At 40.1% G+C, this 19,436-nt stretch overlaps 1 protein-coding gene across 4 annotated transcripts in view; it reads left to right on the forward strand.

Annotated features, from left to right (window-relative positions):
* Positions 1-19,436, forward strand: part of BICD2 (BICD cargo adaptor 2) — a 70,079-nt gene that overhangs the window by 22,223 nt on the left and 28,420 nt on the right. For all 4 annotated transcript variants that reach the window (XM_072128147.1, XM_072128148.1, XM_072128149.1 and 1 more), the window contains exon 2: positions 15,429-15,641. In XM_072128147.1, the coding sequence (XP_071984248.1) occupies positions 15,429-15,641 (213 nt within the window). The remainder of the gene's footprint in view (positions 1-15,428; positions 15,642-19,436) is intronic.

The raw sequence follows: 19,436 nt of genomic DNA on the forward strand, positions 1-19,436 counted from the left end.
AATTTTTACCCCTTACTTTACAATTTCTCAGTTTTGTTGCTGTTTTAGCTCTCATCACTCAGTGATGGTCACTGTAATATTCCAGGGTGTGGGAGGGAATTTTCTAAGCAAACACATTATTATTATTATCCATCTAGTTCTGTGAGCTGATAATGTGGTTAGATTGTCAGGGTACAGGTTTATATACACTTCCATCTGGCTTTTGACATTGTACTAACACACTGACACATAGAAAGAGAGATGAGACAGATGAGAGCTGCATATTACACAGAGGCTGACAGACTTTTACACTGTCGGCTATGCTACATCTCTGTTCTCACAGATATGTGCCTGCCTCCCCCTTCCCCTGGATCACTTAACTGCCTGGAGTTTGGAGCTTGCAGCTTCTCTTTCCTCACAATATGGTGCTGGCAGGAAGTGAATCGGTGTATGTGTCAGTGTGAACTCTGTGCTGTACTGCAGGGGGACGTGGCTACAGGCTCAGAACAGAGTGAGACAAACTCTGCTGCAAGGCCGTCACACACACAAATCCAAGATGGCGGTCCCACCCCAAGTCAGAAGTTAGGGTCGTGTCTGGGGGCTACTGAAATTGTATATACCAGGACTGATAAAGACAGGTTGGACTTGTATCTGTGAAATGCTGTATTTTTTGTTAATAACAGTGAATTATAGAATGTGTTATTTTGTTATCCTGCATACATATAAGGAAGTTGTCTTCGTGGGAGGAATACCCCTTATGAGTAAGTGACTTGTCCTTTACTATCAATGACACTCCTTTTTTTTTTTTTATCTGGGGACTAAAGCCCCAATTTCAGCCAAGCGTTTCATTTTTGCCTTCGTATAGGAAGACTCATTTCGTTCTGTTTTACGCCCTGACATTCATCTGTATTATTAATATGATCTATTCATAGAATTAGGTTGTCACAAATGAAACGAATGTTAATTTTGCGGCATTAGAGACCCTTTCCTGGAATGATTTGGTCTAATTCTAAAGGCTCTTGATCTGAATCAGCTAAACTCCTGAGTAGATCCAAATCCAGATCATCAGATTTAAATAACATACTGTATATTACTTCCCTCGTTATTCAGGAAATCCATCCAGATAATTGGAACAGGAGATTACCCTCAATCTGAACTCATTTCACCCATCCTATACACATTCACCACAGTTTTGTTATGGTGATAATTAGATTTTTGCAGCGTTTTGCTTAGGGGGTGAGATATCTGACATCAAACACGTGTTTATCATGGCCTCCCATGCTCGCTGATAATATCGCACATTATAAACACATGCTCGCCTGGCTTTATTTCAGCAGGTTTGCCATATCCAATCTCAAGACTGTGGCTTAATTTAAGCCCCTTATGTAAGAATCAAGCTCAGATTGGATATCTATGTAATAATGATATTCGGCTCAGTTATTTCATTGAATTTCTAGTAACGGCTCTGTATCCCTTTTACCGAGTCGGGAACGTGATACGGTCAGAGAGTTGTGCCAGATTCCCAGGAGAATTTATGGCAGGTTATTTTTGTCTTTCTTGATGGATTTGCTTTAGGTTTCTGGTTTCTCCGATAGATGGTTGAAAATCCATTAGAGTGAAAGTTCTTTGTCCTGCAATTAAATTCTCTTTGTTTGAGCCAGCGATACTCCTTTTTGGTGAACTCTTCTGGTATACGGTAGACTGTTTCCGGTTTTGTAGGATTGTTGAGATAGGGGAAATGTCAACTAATCCTATCATATCCTAAGATGCAGATAGTTCACATTTTTCTAAACTTCAGCGGATATCTATATATTTTTTTTCTTCTAGGCCATGACTTTTCCATGCTAGGAAGGAAAACTGTGCGGCCGGGAATTTTATCTCTAGTCATGAGATTCACGAAGACCTTAGTCATAATTGTTCTGAAGAACTTCTCTTTCCTTAAACATTAGGGTTTGTACAAATCCCACAAGTTCCTGTAGCATTAGTGAGTGAACACTATGTATCTCTATGTATATTCTTTTAGCTTCTAGAAATATATATAAACTAAAAAACTCTTCTGCAGGAAATGGCCCCAATAGATTAGTTGTGGTTTTCATGAATGAGACATGGTTACTGCAGCTTGAATGGATGACCTAATCTATCCAGATATTACTAGGACATTGTGACGGGATGACTCGGTGTTGATGCAGCCCATTGTGTTTTGTAACCATTGTTCAACTGCTTAGTCTGTGCTCAACTTTTTGTGATCGGAAATAAACACATAAATAAAAAAAATCAATCGTAAGTATGTGGTTATGGGTCAGGTTGTATAGGGAGTCTGGTGAGATAGCTACATGGAAAAGACACAAAACTTTTTTGGAAACATTTTTGAACATTATTTTTTTCACAAGAATTTTCAAGTGTTTTTTTTTTCCTAAAAAAAATACTTGAGGAATAACTCTAGGAAGTAGAGTTTTTCCTTTTGTGCGTTTTTTTAAGCATTGCAGTGAGAAAACAATTTGTGACTTGTCATATATTATTGAATAACACGTGTATTTTTTGCCAATTCTTAATTGCCGTTTAGGGTCTCCAAAAAATTTCCCAAAAATATTATAGCCAAAGATTTGTTAGATTTGTCGAGGTGGATTTCTCCATGGTGTATCCTTCATATTGATTTGTGAACCACTCAAGTCAACTCTTCTCATACCCCATCTGGCCTAGAAATACTTGTTTTCCCTTGTGAGTCCATATCCTCAACACATTTAGTTAGTGAAATATCTGCCATAGAAGATTTTTTTTCTATTGAGTGAAAACTCTGAGAAATGTAGAATTCCTTGATTTCAAATATAGAGCTGGACCAAGGGCTCATTCATACGAATGTAACAGGGACCAATATGCGGTTGCACCATTTGTCGGCGCATGTTGATCCCCATTGACATTCATGGCGTCCGGTAACTTTGTGGTGAGCACACGTTGTCTCACTGCACTCTGACCGTGCATGACAAAATAAAGGACATATAATTCGCCATGTTGCCGCACTAGTCCCATCCGTTCGTTTGAATGTATCCTAAGATGCCAGAAAGCAATGTCCCCCTGCATGTCTGATGCTGCTGGTCAAATTTAGAGAAGTTTTCTGTTGAGGTATGTGGTAGTTATCTGGCTTTTGGCCTGGACTAATTGGCCCACATTTATTAAAGCCTCTGTGCCAGTTTTCTATACATATACCCCATGCATTACAAAATTCTGCACTGAAATAGGTGTTCTGGTGCTTAGTCAGACCGTGCGACCAAAAAAATAAGTTGGTGCACTCTGTCGGAGCAGTGCAGGGAGTGTCCGATTTATGAAGAAGGGGCGCCACAGTTCATGGATCTGGCGCACCCTACACATATATTCTATGATTTGTAAAGCGCTACGGACTTTGGCGCTATATAAATAAAAAATATTTCCAGTATATGCTATTTTTGATAAATGCAGCCCATTGGCTCCTAAATTTGGAGTAATCTGCCCACACCTGAAGTTGTCTTCTAAGTTAAGCTGCACAATAACTCATGAGATCATTACATAGTTCCTTGTGTTATTTCATGTTATAGCATTGTCAGACACCTTTCTTTTTAGGTGCATTGTCTATTTAATTATAAAAAAAATAGAGAAATGGCGGAGCTGTTATTCAGGGATAAAAATTTTTGTGAGCTGTCGTTGTGTCACTAGATTAGGATAAATGCCTGTTATGATGTGAAGTGTCACTGGATTAGGGTAAATTGCTATTGTTGGGTTGTCAAGTTATTTTTGGACAATACATGACTAAAAAAATTATGAACTTGTGCTGAATCCAATCGACTCCACCTTTATAGTGACAAAAATTTTACAAAGTTTGTTGAAAGTATGAGAACTCCAGATGTGAGTCTGATGAGCCTTATCAAATTTACATCTAAGTAATTATAAGCTTCATAGGTCGTTTTGGGATACTCAACCACAGGGCCATTAAACCTGTAGGTGGGTCAATGTCCCAAATCGACCTGACAATTTCCCCTGTGTCTCTGGTTTTACAACACAGAGAACCACAGTCATGAGATAAGAATATATTCTCATCTTTACAATGACACCAGAACCATGGTATCAGTTGATATATAGCCCTAAATAGCATCGTATGCAGTTACACTCCCCCTCCAGCCTCTAGAAGTTATTCATCTTGGGGGGAAAAAAGTGACAAATTTTTTTTTTATGTAATTGGGCGAGCTTTTAAATAAAATGGGGAAATAACACAATGGATATTTCATACCCTACCAGAGGAGGCTAGCAGGTTAGTGGAGTAAAAGCCACTGCCCGGGTCCCTATAATATAAACCGCATGCTCTGATTATTCTGACAGGATCTAACAAGTTGCTCACATCCTGCTCTATGTTTGCTCTGTATAACATCTACGTTAATGGAAAATACCGCATTTTAATCCTTTTTTGACAGAATAAGTCATTAAAAGTGTAATTTACAGCAATCGCGGAGGGGGAGGGCGGGGAAAATTAGCATAAAAATGCTGCATATTTTAATAACAAGCCATATTTGCCTTATTTGTATAATTATGTCTAGTATTTCTTTGGCAAAAACCACTAGAAACGCACATTCCCTTTGCCTGTAATGTGAGCGCAGCATTGACAAAGGCCTCACAAGTGCCTGTTGGTTGCAGCCTGAGCCTGCAGTGGGTTTATGGGGAGAGGACAATTGGCGTCAGATTTCCGTACCGTGCACAGGAGAAAAGGGCAGCGTGCCCTTCATTAAACCTCCACTGACATTCACTATCGTCTACATATTGTTTGGGCTTGACTGAAATATACAAACCTCACGGGAGCGTACAGCGCTGCTGGAATTCAATTAATTGGATTTTTCCTGTACGAGATCCTCTTTGTGCTTCTGAGGGGAAGCCAGTGGTCGTTCAAAAAAAAGGGAATGGGTTGGAGATCTATTAAATATAGTGTAAGGGAAAGTGGAGTAGTTGTCCATGGCCACCGATCACATTACAAATCTCATTTCCTAGAGATCTTTTGGAACTTGAACTTCATTGGTTGCCGTTTCAACTGTTCTACTTTCCTTGGTATAAGGGTAAGAATTCATCCAATGCGGTGACATCACTGTGCAGGTTATGACATCACTGTGCAAGTTGCCCTGTTGTTGTGACCTCACTCTGCAGTTTATCCCGCTGCTGTGATGTCAGACTGCAGGTTATGCCATCACTGTCACATCACTCTGCAGGTTATGACATCACTGCTGTTCTATCACTGTAAAATATATGAGTAATTTGATGTCATACATCACTCTGTGCATTAGAAAACGTTGGATGCCACAGACTGGAGTAGGGACCCATTACAAGTATTTTGGAACATTTTGTTCACATATTACATCTCTAGACTTAAAGGGCATCTACCATTAGGATGAAGGACTGTATGCAAATGAGCCTGAGGGGCTCCAGCTCCATAGGTGTTAATGGAGCCTGGAGCCCTTCCGGCTCATTTGCATCCAGTCTTTCATCCTGGTGGTAAATGTTCTTAAAAAGACATCTACCACCAGAATGCAGGATTGTAACCCAAGCACACTGACATACTGGTGTGTCCCCCTCTAGCAGGATCCGCTCTTCTTTAAGCTTCCTATGCCTATGTTTTTAAGAAAAGAAGGCTTTTACATTATCCAAATTAGCCTGGGGGGTACCAGGCTTGATTAACACCTCTGGAGCTCCTCAGAATTATTTGCATAATTTTAAAAGATAATTCTAATTATAATGTCAGTGTGCTTGGTTTACAACCATTCATCCTGGTGACAGATCGAAGTCCCAAAATAGTCAATGTTTGCCTTTTTTTAGCTAAAAATATATAAAAATGTATTCAATTTCTTCAAAGGTCCCAACAGCGCGGGGATTTAGTTTTTCTAAGAAAGCCTTCATGTCCTGCGCCCACAGATGTCTGATACAATGTATTACTGCACGTTCTACTAAATTAACTGCAGAACATCTGTCAGGGAAGTCTGATGTTTTGTCACTAATTAGATATCGTCTCATCTGGGAACCATCGGCTGTCTGTCCCAAATGTGACATGTGTCAGGCCGTATTAAAGAGCATAAATATATTTATTCACAATATATTTAAATTCCATTTTTATCCTAATACAATTAGAAATTACGGTAAATCAATCTCACGGTAACAAATCATTACAATGTGAAATCTACCTATTTCAGTAAATAGAATCACCAATTTAATGAGGATTTTCCTGCTGCTGTCGGACTGTGATTACTTGGACCCATCTGATGAGACCTCTGGGGGTCAGTATTGTTTTAGAGACTGGCTCCACCGGAGGATCCTCTGATGATCAAGTGAGCCAGTCTAACACCGGCCATTATTATTTACTACAATGCAGTATGATTGTGCACTGTGACACTGGGTATATCATGTAGTCCATCTACTTAGACTATACATTCATGATCATGCACCTTACTTTCACCTTCATCCATCAGCCATGTCAGGCCAAGTTCACACTACCGTTCAGATTTCCATTTATTTACCTCTGTTACAAATAGATAACGGATGGTAAATAAACAGTATTACAACTGAACATAACATAGGACGGTAACAGACACTTTACTTTGACTTTCAATACATTGATCTATTTATTCATCCATCAATTCCTCAAATCTATCTCTGTCTATCTATCCCTCATAATAGATGTCTCATGTCTATCTAACAATCTCTCATTTCTATCTGCCTACCTATCTTTCACTCTATACCTAACATTTTTCTATAATCTATCCATAAACTATTTTTTCTATTTATATATTAACTATTTGTCTATCTATATCTGTATATTTCTTCATCTAGAAAAAAATGTAAAAAAAAGGGACAATTACTATCAGTCACTATAGACTTCAATGTAAAAGGTAACTTAAGGTCGTCCATTATGGTTAGTTAGGCGTTATCCGTAATTAATAATTTTTTTTTCTCTTTCAACGTAAAAAAGTAACTCAAGCTCCGTCATTTCTGCCATCAGAAAACGGAACAATAACGGACGACTGTCTAACAGATAGCGTTAAAAATTTCTTTGATTTCATTGGGATTTATAACGGATCCGTTCAATTTTGTTTTTTTACTTTTTTAAGTGGAAGTGTGAACTGAGCCTCAGATCTGCAGGTTTTAGGTTCCCACCGTTGAGCATTTCCTGCTTGTTCAGTGTCTGTCTGACGTAATCTGCAGTCTGCAAGACATTATATATTATCTATGTAGTAGTGTGATATAGGAAATAGTTACTCGCTCTCCCACAATGCATTGCATCTCTGATATGATTTATTGGGATCATAGCCAAGATTAGAGAGGTGAATCTATCAGTAGACCATCTACGGGTTTCCAAAAAGCGAAATGCGTCCCTATGAATAAAAGGTTGTAACTTAGAATCTGGGAAAGATATGGAAAACCACGTTTGGTAAATGCGTTTGTAGATGAAACCTTGCATGTTCCATAATAAATCTCTACTCTTCAGACTTCACAAATGTAATTGTTTTTGGATTTCTGTATTCTACCCGCGGTCCATGTAAGTGTCTGTGCTCATTTTTTTTTTTTTTGTGTGTGATGCTCTTTCTTTTGTAATGTAGCATCTTTATTCTTGATAGTCTGTCTCTGAATGTGATGAGGGATGTGAAGAGCATCTATTACTCTAGGTGTACAGATAAGTATACTACTAGAGAGAGATGAGCTGAGATTGCCTTAGTGACTTTCTGTCTGCATGTCACCGCCGGTCTATTTGTGACCAGTAGCCGCTATGAATTATGTATTAGTAGGTGACCCATTTTCCGGCTAATCCGTCCTTGGTCTAGGCAGGTCACACTACAGCCGAAGGGCAGAGCTAAGGCTACCACAGAGCAATGGGGGTGTGTAAGCTGGTGTGAATGGGGTTGGACTGCCTGTACTAATTTCGTTTGTCTATGTAGGAGTAATTTGGTACATTTGCTTATGTTTGTAGTAGTCAAAAATTTACATTTTAGGCTAAATCTGTCAGCATCTTCATCTTAGTGATTTGAGGTGATGTGGTTTGTTGGCTCATAAATACTCTCCCATAGACGTGTCAATAGGAATTGTATTTGACATCTGTGATGGTGGCTTCTCATGGCAAATCCAAAAGCCCTAAACCTTCTTCTGAACATCTGGGAGACACCCCCCCACCCCATACACATAAGGTGGATTCCACCAATCCAGCTGGATTCAGATTTGTACGAGGGTCTTCTAACTTTATCTCAGTGCTAGTTTTTGGGGTGAGTATATTTCATTTAAACATTCCCCATTTTTTTTTTTTTCTTAAAAGAAATTTACCACCAGGATAAAGGATTGTAAACCAAGCACACTGCCCCCTCTGGCAGGATCTGCTCTTCTTTAAGCTTCTTATGCCCTTCTTTTTAAAGAACAAAGGTATACAAATTAACACCTTTGAAACGCGGAGCCCCTCAGGCTCATTTGCACAATTATAAAACCTTTTTAGTAAAAACAAGAGCATAAGAAAATTAAAGAACAGATCTTGCCAAAGGGAACACACACCAGTATGTCAGTGTGCCTTGATCGTGGGGGTAGATGTCCTTTAAGAGATTAGATGCGGACTAGATGCGGTATCTAGTTGTGTTATTCCCCTCTCCACATTGAGAACACATGCATGCTCAGTCTATAAGAGGTGTTGAAAGGCATAGCTGTTGGTAGTTTTTCTGAATGGCCATGTGATGTCCACGTAATAGCCACAGACAACCAGCCACAGATGATAAAGCTCGTAGCAGGTTGGTTAGAGAAGTATTAGCACCTAGAGCTGGATTATCCAGGGAGCCCCTGCTGAGAAGCGTTAAAGAAAATTCTACTTCTCAGAGTTGTTGTGTCTGTAACATCACATGGTCAGTTTGAGGTTTCTAGATAGCTCGAAGTACCATATTTTTAATTTTTTGCTTTTTATAGTTAGGTTTTTCTTACACGTGGAGATTTGCTGTACTTATTGTTGGAAGGGTGATAATATAATGGATGAATTATTTGTGCCCATTTCTTGATCTTGGAAGGTTAAACGGGATCTGCCTATTAAAAAAATCTTTACAATGCCAAGCTTTCATATGTCATAGGGGGACAATTATACACTATGACCCAACAAAACCTGTCCCATCAGCCATTATTTATTAAGCGTCTATGCGCACCTTGAAGGGAAGGTGTCACCTGAAATTGACCCATTTTTTTTTTTTTTTTTATTTTGTCATACACTTTGTTTTTGTTGATTGTTAATTTCTTTTATACTCCGCTTAAATTCACTGCCAGTATTTAATAAATGGTTCTAAATCCTGCAGTTCCCACCCAGTAAGTTTATTATAAATAGTATGACCCTTGCAAAATCTCATTTTCTATTTGTTTTCCTCCTTTACAGTAATTATACAAGTATTCACCTCAACGGAAAACACCTATTAGGTCACTACTGACAATAGATGATGTCACAGCTTATCTCCTCCCCCTCCCTGTACAATGACCTCTATATAGATATCACTGACCCATCATTACATCACTACTGACAATAGATGATGTCACAGCTTATCTCCTCCCCCTCTCTGTACAATGACCTCTATATAGATAACACTGACCCATCGTAACATAACTACTGCGTTCATTGTACAGGCAGGGGGAGGAGATAAGCTGTGACATCATCTATTGTCAGTAGTGATGTAATGATGGGTCAGTGTTATCTATATAGAGGTCATTGTACAGGGAAGGGGAAGGGGATAAGCTGTGACATCATCTATTGTCAGTAGTGATGTAATGATGGGTCAGTGCTATCTATATAGAGGTCATTGTACAGGGAGGGGGAGGAGATAAGCTGTGACATCTATTGTCAGTAGTGATGTAATGATGGGTCAGTGTTATCTATCTAGAGGTCATTGTGCAGGGAGGGGGAGGAGATAAGCTGTGACATCTATTGTCAGTAGTGATATAATGATGGGTCAGTGTTATCTATATAGAGGTCATTGTACAGGGAGAGGGAGGAGATAAGCTGTGACATCATCTATTGTCAGTAGTGATGTAATGATGGGTCAGTGTTATCTATATAGAGGTCATTGTACAGGGAGGGGGAGGTGATAAGCTGTGACATCATCTATTGTCAGTAGTGATGTAATGATGGGTCAGTGTTATCTATATAGAGGTCATTGTACAGGGAGGTGGAGGAGATAAGCTGTGACATCATCCATTGTCAGTAGTGATGTAATGATGGGTCAGTGTTATCTATATAGAGGTCATTGTACAGGGAGGGGGAGGAGATAAGCTGTGACATCATCCATTGTCAGTAGTGATGTAATGATGGGTCAGTGTTATCTATATAGAGGTCATTGTACAGGGAGGGGGAGGAGATAAGCTGTGACATCATCTATTGTCAGTAGTGATGTAATGATGGGTCATTGTTATCTATATAGAGGTCATTGTACAGGGAGGGGGAGGAGATAAGCTGTGACATCATCTATTGTCAGTAGTGATGTAATGATGGGTCAGTGTTATCTATATAGAGGTTATTATACAGGGAGGGGGAGGAGATAAGCTGTGACATCATCTATTGTCAGTAGTGATGCAATGATGGGTCAGTGTTATCTATATAGAGGTCATTGTACAGGGAGGGGGAGGAGATAAGCTGTGACATCATCTATTGTCAGTAGTGATGTAATGATGGGTCAGTGTTATCTATATAGAGGTTATTATACAGGGAGGGGGAGGAGATAAGCTGTGACATCATCTATTGTCAGTAGTGATGTAATGATGGGTCAGTGTGCACTGGGGGGGGGAGAGAAGTTGTGACATCATCTATCTGCATAGAACATTCCTAGGAAAGTCTCGCCTATGATTGTGTGGCTGCTGTAAGACTTATCTCTAAATGCTGTTCCTACAGCTCAGACAGGATGACGGCCCTCATGGACAGAAAATAGAAGCTAAAAAAAAAGCTACAATCTCAAAAATTAGAGAAAAATTATGTTATTTGGCTTTTATTGAGTCAAAACACAAATTGGTGACATCGTTCCCTTTAAGTTTCTTTGTAGTTTCTTCCCTATTGTGATTGCACCCAATATAATTGATAACAACCACTATCTCTCTTCTGACACATACCTGAAAATATGGGAGATGGGAAAGTCCCAGAAGTATTTTATCCAGAAATATAATACAAGTATCTCTCTCTGCATTTCCGCTTTAGGCAACTGAAAATAAAATCTCTTCTCCCGAGTTTGCAATCCAATTTTGAAATTTGCGACTTGAGGGAATTAAGCAGATGCCGGAGGACTCTTTCCACTTGCAGACGTTGCAGAATTCATTCTGTCTGTTCCCGCTCTTGTGCGTATGTTAGGATTTACTGTGCATATAAATAAGCGGTATTCGAGCCATTGGCAAGAGTCCTGACTTCATATTGCTGGAGGTACATGGATAACTAGATAAGTGATGGATAGTGCCATGTGCCAAATAAAGCACCTCCACCGGGGTGTATGGACAGGTTTATAATACCCCAAATCATGTCTGGTGTATGTATTCTCCTAAATATGAAGGTTCTAGATCATGGAGCACACAGTATAGTAATGGGCCACGTGTGAATTAAACAAATGTAAAACTTGTATTTTTATAAACTTGTATAAGTCAACCCTATATCATCCATACTTGTGTGTGTTCATGTTTCTGAAGCATAAGATTGGCATGAACTGGCATATTGCTAGGATCGCCAGGACATATTGACAGGAATAAAGGGAATGCAATCTACTACTTAATTTCCACTTAAAGGGGTTTTCCCACAAAGGAAAGTTATGCCCAGTCCACAGGATAGGGCCTAACTTGCTGATCAATGGGGGGTCTCGGTGCTGAGCCAAATATCGCTCCGTCAGATTAATGGAGCAGACGGCCGCGCATGACCATTCAGCTCCATTAATCTCTATGGAGCTGATGGAAATTGCTGAACGCTGTGCTCACCGATCTCCGTCAGCTTCTTAGAGATAAATGAAGCAGAAAGAAAGGTCATGCGTGGCCGTCTGCTCCATTAGTCTGAGAAGCGAGGAGGGGTCCGACGGATAAACTAGGGACTCTTAGATTCATAGATCTAGAGACTTTGTGTTAATCTCCTTATATTTGTTATCTGTGGCTACTTCTCTCCTAAAATCATTTTTTAAAATTGTTCTGAGGAGCCTGAAGGGCTCCTGGGGTGGGTTTCCAGAGCCCCTCTGGGCTGTTTCTTTACATGCTGTTACAGTGTGCAAGGAGCACATCGGGCAGAGAGAGGGGTAACTGCTGGGGGAACAGAGGTTAGTGTGAGACAGTGTGACATCCTGTGAATCTGCAGAGTAAGTATCCCTGGTTTATCATGCTTGGTTTTGACGGTAGATTTTCCTATGAAATCTCAGAGCTGTCGCCATCATGTTCTTTCTGCGTATGACTCTAGAAACATTCCCCAGACTTCATGGTGATGTCTGAATAAATGGTCTTGAATCAGTGGTCGGTTGCTGAAAGGATGTGATGACAGCAGGAAATTTAAAAAATCCCTTTAAGGCATTTTCATGGTTTTCCTATTATTGCCCGACCAGCCAATGCAGCATTTCCACAATGTCACAATGTGCATTATAATCGGTGTTGGTGGGGGTTCCACAGGTCAGACAACTACCAGACTTCATTAAAGGAAATCTTTCAGCAGTTTTGATAGCAGCCATGGAGACATATGTACTTTTCTGTGTGTTATTAATAGAAGGACTGAAGAATGAATTCATAGTATTGTAGCTGGATTTAGAGCACTCTGGTGCACTGATGTGTGAGATCTCTTTCCTGTACTGCTGCACAGCACCCCCCCCCCCAGTAACTGCTGTAGTATTAAAACAGAAGCTGCTACAGCAGAGCGGATTGACTGTGCAGCAGTACATTGTAGTAATTTCGCACATGAGTGCTCCAAGTCCAGCTACAACCCTGGAAAGTATGGCTTCTTACTCGTATCAGGTTTTTTTTGTGTTGGCCTTGTCGTGGCTAGTGCTATTGGATGCCAGTAGGCTACTACTGCACTATATTGTACTATTGGCACAAATTGTAATTTAGACTCCTACAATGGTAAACAATTAACACCTATAGCGTTTATGTGTGGCCGAAAAATATAAATATATATTTATCCTGCTGTATTAAGAGGCCTTTAAGCTGCTTTCGAAGCGAAGAAACTGATTTTGTAGGGCCCAGCACAGATGGTATTCACTTCCCCGTCTGATATGCGATGCTTTTTAATTTCCCCAGGGCTCTCCCTGTGAAATGCGTCTCACTGGGATCAGTGGGATTTTATTTGTATCTCATTTTCGCTGATTTCTTTATCTAAAATCAAAGCCAATCTGATTCAATAGACTAAGTGACAGCCATTAGATGTCACAGGGGGGGGGGGGGCAGATATTCACCCAGCCCCAATAATGACTTGGATTCAGAAGTAGCTCTACTCTGAAAACTATCGCGTGTGCTCAAAAACTTTAGGTTTCAGTGTCCTTGGCTCCGTCCTTGCATCGTATGTATCATCCATAATACAATAGAAGTTCATTTCCTCTCCTCCAGCGATTGTAAGATATGTCAGTCTATGCTTCCCACATGATGTATTGTAGATGTGTCCTAGGGGTTGTATCCGGAGAGACTTTGATTCTGTATTACTTGGATGTGCCATTAAGATCCAGTCAGTCGAGCTTTGACTACAGCGATCTCCACTGATCGCTTTTCCGCTTTACTCTAGCAACGTGTCAACGGGCATTGTCGACCTAACTGTGCAGTCCTCGGGTCAATCGATATTGCTCCTATAGCAGTCTGTTTTGTTTTGGCAGCCATTTTTTTTTCTTTTCAAGAAAAATCCACATATAAGATATTTGTTTTTTTTTAGTCTTGTTCTCAAAGGGCTTGTCCGTTTATTAAAATACAGAGGTGGCTTAAAAAAACAAAAAAAACTTGTACTAACCTTCTACGGCATTCCCAGTATCCTACGTTGCCTCCTGTCGGTGCCGGGCCCCTGTTTGTTTACACAGGCAGGCGGATTCGGCTCTGAAAACTTATGCTTGACCGCACCAAGACTAATGCTGCTGGACTTGGTAGTCCAGTAGGTATGTCCTTGTTCTACCATGATTTAATAGGACGTATTAGGACAAGTTTTTTAAGGATGTGTAAATTGTTTACAGCCACACAAATCACATGCATTTGGTCCCAGATTAGGCAGCTGTCCAGTGTAAAGCTGTATTGGCGCTGAAGTAGCCATTTGTAAGTTGAACCAATACATATGTCAAAGCCTTCCACACGGCTTCCACGAATACTGGATCTCAGGTTTGGCTTCTATCTCCCTGGCACCCATTACAATTTATATTGATGGATAAAATATACCATTGGGGAACATAAAATAAATCATATTCATGATCCTTTTTTGAAACAAGTGGGAAAACCTTTTTGGTCCCTTGCCATGCACTAGGGCAGTGGTGGCGAACCTATGGCACGGGTGCCAGAGGTGGCACTCAGAGCCCTCTTTATGGGCACCCTTGCCATCTCCCCATGGCAGGGTTCGCCAGACAGGACTCAGGGCCTCTTGCAGTCCCAGGCAGCCCAGGACCCTAGAAGGAAGCTACAATGATAATTTAAACTTGTTCTCCTTCTTTCTACTGATTTGGTGTCCTCAGGTGCCTATACAATTAAAACTTGTGGAAGAGCAGGCAGTAATAAATTACTGCTTAAATTGTCGCATTGGCACTTTGCGAAAAATATGTGGGTTTTGGTTGTAGTTTGGGCACTCGGTGTCTAAAAGGTTTGCCATCACTGCACTAGGGTATCGCCATAGAATTCATTGATTGAATGTAGTCGTCCATGTTATCTTGGCTGGAGTAATGGCGGAACAACGTGGGTACCAACTCTAACGGAATATCTAACAAATATAGGTTATGTCTTTATTTTATGCCATTCCCTGTGCGTCCTGTGTTGTTTAAATGTGGCATTTAAGGTTCGATAAAGTTTATTGAAAAACGATAAAACATCCATAATAAGTATAGCAATGCACATCTATCAATCAGTAGGATCATTAAGGATACTGTGCTAATTAAGCAATGTGTGATGATTTATATTTCTTTATTTTACTTGCCATGCCAAAGAAAAAATAAATTAAAAAAACCCACAATTTTCTTTGACAAAAACTGTGAAATTATTGTCCCTTTTGTGTTTTTGCCCAACATCTGAGATATAAATATGACGAGTGAGGGCTAATTTCTTAAATTCGTATATTCAATAACTGTTCCTGCATAATAAGATAGAATAGAAAGATTTTAATAGAAAATACAAAGTGCAACCAGAAAATTAGCCCGGAGCAAAAGACCACTGATTATGCAGGAGATTTTTGTGCTTGGTGTTGAAGTCTTTCTTTCAGAAGCTTGTATTTTAGATGTCTTGAGTCTGTAACATGTGTTCTCTTTGCCCCGCAGGCGTTTGGACAAGCACACAGTAACCATAAAAAAGTGGCGGCGGATGGAGAAAGCCGAGAGGAAACACTCATACAGGAATCTGCAACCAAGGAGGAATATTACATGAAAAAGGTCTTAGAACTGCAAACCGAACTGAAACAGTCCAAGAACGTCGTCGCCAACACGTTGTCTGAAAACGAGCGTCTGAATTCCCTGGCACAGGAGCTGAGAGAGGTATGGAGCCCTCATTACTACAGGCAATGAGGATAGTTTTGAGTAATTTTTGTATGATGTACGTTAGGCTCTTATGGTTTATGCGTAAAATATGCTCCTCAATGTTTTATGAGCTGAATCAAAATTCATGGAAATTTTGTCCTCTCCATTTCCCAGTTGCAGCCTATACAATTTTGGGTTTAGCTTTACTTCATATGAGAATAAAATGACTTTAACACAAGTGTCATACAAATTGTGCCATAAAAAAAAAAAAAAAATTATTATTCGTTTATGGTGAACCAACTTTTTTTGAAACCAGCGAGTCAAAAGTCTCAGGACATCCTTTTATTTCAGAAACAAAAGCGAAAATATGTATCCGAACACTCAAGTGATGTGTGAGGGAGAGCCTATGACAAGAACATGGCCTCCATTTTGAAAGCCACCATATTGCATCATGGTAAAAAAAAAATCCATTTGGAAGGTAGTGATGTTCCATGATTGCCGAAATCAGATGTGTAATATCTTTTGTGGCTCAAATGTTACCAACATAGAAAGTTGCAACAACAACTGGGAATGTTCCCTGTGATGCACAGCTATTTGACATGTTGGAGCTCATTTACTAAGGGTTGCACTATCATTGGTTTGTTTGCTGTTTTCAGGATTTGCGTAGCTTTGACAGGTATTTAACATGGGTTTGTGCTGGGATTGTGTCACACACTATTGGATTTTGGCGCAGCTGCGCTGGCTTTAATATGACGAAAATCGGGGGGGGGGGCTTGCCATCGGATGATACGACTGATACCGACTGAGCGTGGGATTTAACTTTCAAATTGTGTCGCAAGATCAAGCACTTACATGCACCACGAAGAAGATGAACTCTGGCGGACCTGAGCGGGGAAGCGACACATGCAGGATATCGGGCGCACGATCGTAGTGAATCGCGCCACAGTTCGCGATCGCCGGACAATGCACTTTCGTGAACTCCGCAGGACCGACTAAGTAAATTTTTCCTCGTTGTCTTTGGTGCTGAACAGCAGAGCTGAAAACGTTGGTTCCGAATTTTTTTTAACACGAATGAGAATCCCTGTGTTAACTTTAGAATCACAAGAGATATTACAAAATCTTATTGCACCAGACAATTCTGGTCTTCATGGATAGGCTACATGGAAAAACTTGCCCTTGATCCAATATGGCGACTTTCAAGATAGGCCGCGGTATTCACATATGTCATTCTCGCTTTTGTTTCTGAAATAAAAGGATGTCCTGGAACTTTTGACTCCCTCTGTAGTTTTTGCATTTGACAGGGTTTTCTCTTTGTTAGAAGCACAGACGTGGGAACTACGGACATCCTCAAATAATTTTGCCTTCTGAAGGGGTTGGCTATTATTCCATAACATAGTCCATTACAGTTTTGCATATCTTGTACATGTCATCTATACAGTATACAATTTTTTTCGTGATTATAAATAATTTTCCGGTTTTCCCATGTAATTGGATTTAATCCTGTTTGTTATATTCTGCCTGAGGGCTCAGTGTCATTGTCGAACAGATTCTCTGTAAACAGATCGTCGCTGGCCACACGGCCCTCTGCAAACACAAGGGCACTTAAAAGTAATAGGAAGGTTGCATTACTTAATGAACTGGAAATGCAAATATCGCTCGACATGAATTACTGCGCAGCTAAATGAAATGCAAACCAAAATTGTTTACTCAACTAAAACCTCAGCCAAATCCTCCACCTCTTCTTCCTTCGCTGTCAGATCCTTCAACTCCTTTTCCAAGACTGCGGATGCTGCTAACAGGTTAAAGGAGAACATCGCATGTGAGAATTCATAGGAATTCTGGTAAACTAGTATTACAAGTGACAGAGACAACCAGGATAATACTATAAAGTGTAACTACCATTAATAACATTTCACATTTTCTACAAGAAAATTCTAAGGCGCCATTAATATATTGACTTTTTGTTAATGTTTTTCATTTGCGGACACAAACCCGGGGACTGCCTGTATAAGACAAAAATATGAACAAAGTTGGTAACTACATTCATGTTGCCCTAGTTTATCTTATATTTGTTAGCCATGGCCTACTTCCTTGTAAAATCAACTTTTAAAATTATGCTATTTGCTCTGGGGGAGCATTATCAGAGCCCCTTAATGCTCTGTATTCGTATGCTTTTACACTGTCTCGCCCTTCCCTTTACTTCCGCAGAACTTCCACCTCCTTTCCCCTCTACCTGCTGTAATCTCACACAGTGGAAGGGGAAAGTGCTTCTGCACAGTGTAACAGCCTGTGTAGCATATTTTGAATTGATTTTAGAAGGAAGGAGGCCAGGGATAACAAATGTAAGAAGATTTGCACAGTCACGGTGCCTGGATCTATAAGTAAGTGTCCCTGGTTTATCATGATAGATTTGATGGTAGATTTCCTTTTAACCCCTTGCTCCACAGTGGTGTTTCCCAACGTGCAACAGCGACTGTGTGAAGACTGAGGCTGAGCCCTCTTCATACACAGTGGGTGTTTGCTGCATAATTCAGCAAACGCTCACCACTGACCACCGTGATTGTGGGTGCATTTTTTACTAAAACATAATAAAACCTATGCAAATGTGTTATCTCCTTGATTGTACCGACCCAAAGAATAAAGGGCAGGTGTCATTTGGAGCGCACAGTGAAATCCGTAAAAACGGGGCCCAAAAAAAAATGTGGCGGTAACTAATAGCTTACTAGTCCATGGTATTCAACATTAAATACAGTGACTAGGCAGCCTTAACACGGCTCTTTATAAGGAAAACTAAAAAAGTTATGGAATTTTAAAAGTGCGGAGGGAAAAATGGAAGTGCAAAAACAAAAAAGGGGTTAAACCATATATTGGAAAGAGGACACTAAAACATGAGTGATGCAGGGGTTACAAACAGTAAAGCAGAAAGTTAATAGTAAAGATTAGTAAAGAGTTAAATATCCAAGTACAGAAGTGTGCCCACATACAGTGTATAAGTGCTGCTCATTTAGCAGTGAGGGAAAACCAAGGTGACAAAAAAGTTAATGTTATGAACCTCCATCTATGGAGATGAGACGCCCGAGTGCTTTTTCGGCATGTCATGCCTCTGTTTTTGTGTCCCCCTTTCCAATGTAATACACTTGACTTTTAAATCTTGATCTCCTGTTTGTGTGTAATTGTATGATCAATAAAGATGATGATTTTTGCTAAAAATGTCTGGTAGAGGAAAGTTCCATTTCTTTGACCCCCGTTTATCGAGATTGGGGGAGTCTGGGTGAGTGGAAGGGTGGCCATGCATGTGCGTCTCACTTCCTGTAAAGAAGTGGGTTGAAAGGGCAATAAATGGTGGACACCTTTCAAATCACTGGTGTTCAGGGACCTGCATGGAAATTTTTGTCCTGTCCCACTGGATTCCATATGACATAAATATCCTTCTATAGGAGAGTATTGTATAATGCCAGCGACCTGTAGGGTCTCCATCCATTCTGGACACAAGCATTGCTTTCTTATTAACTCCCCCCATATCTTAATCTCCCAGGAGGTCTTGAGAAGAAACTGAATAAACATTGTGACATTTATGTAAACCCCTTGAGAACAAATATCAGACCTCTAGGTCAGACAGCTCACCAGGTGGTAAGTCTTTGTGCCCACCTACCATGCAAAGATTCATCCTGATTACTTGACTGTGGGCATGTCTGGCTCTATACAATAGATTAGTAATTGCGGTGAGATCCCAGCTATATATTCTCATTTATAAGATACAATACGTCCACAGATGTTTCTCTGCCTTCTTTATTTTTCTTTTTTTTTTTCCTT

The sequence above is a fragment of the Engystomops pustulosus genome, chromosome 10 (assembly GCF_040894005.1).
Source record: "Engystomops pustulosus chromosome 10, aEngPut4.maternal, whole genome shotgun sequence".
NCBI classification, from domain to species: domain Eukaryota; kingdom Metazoa; phylum Chordata; class Amphibia; order Anura; family Leptodactylidae; genus Engystomops; species Engystomops pustulosus.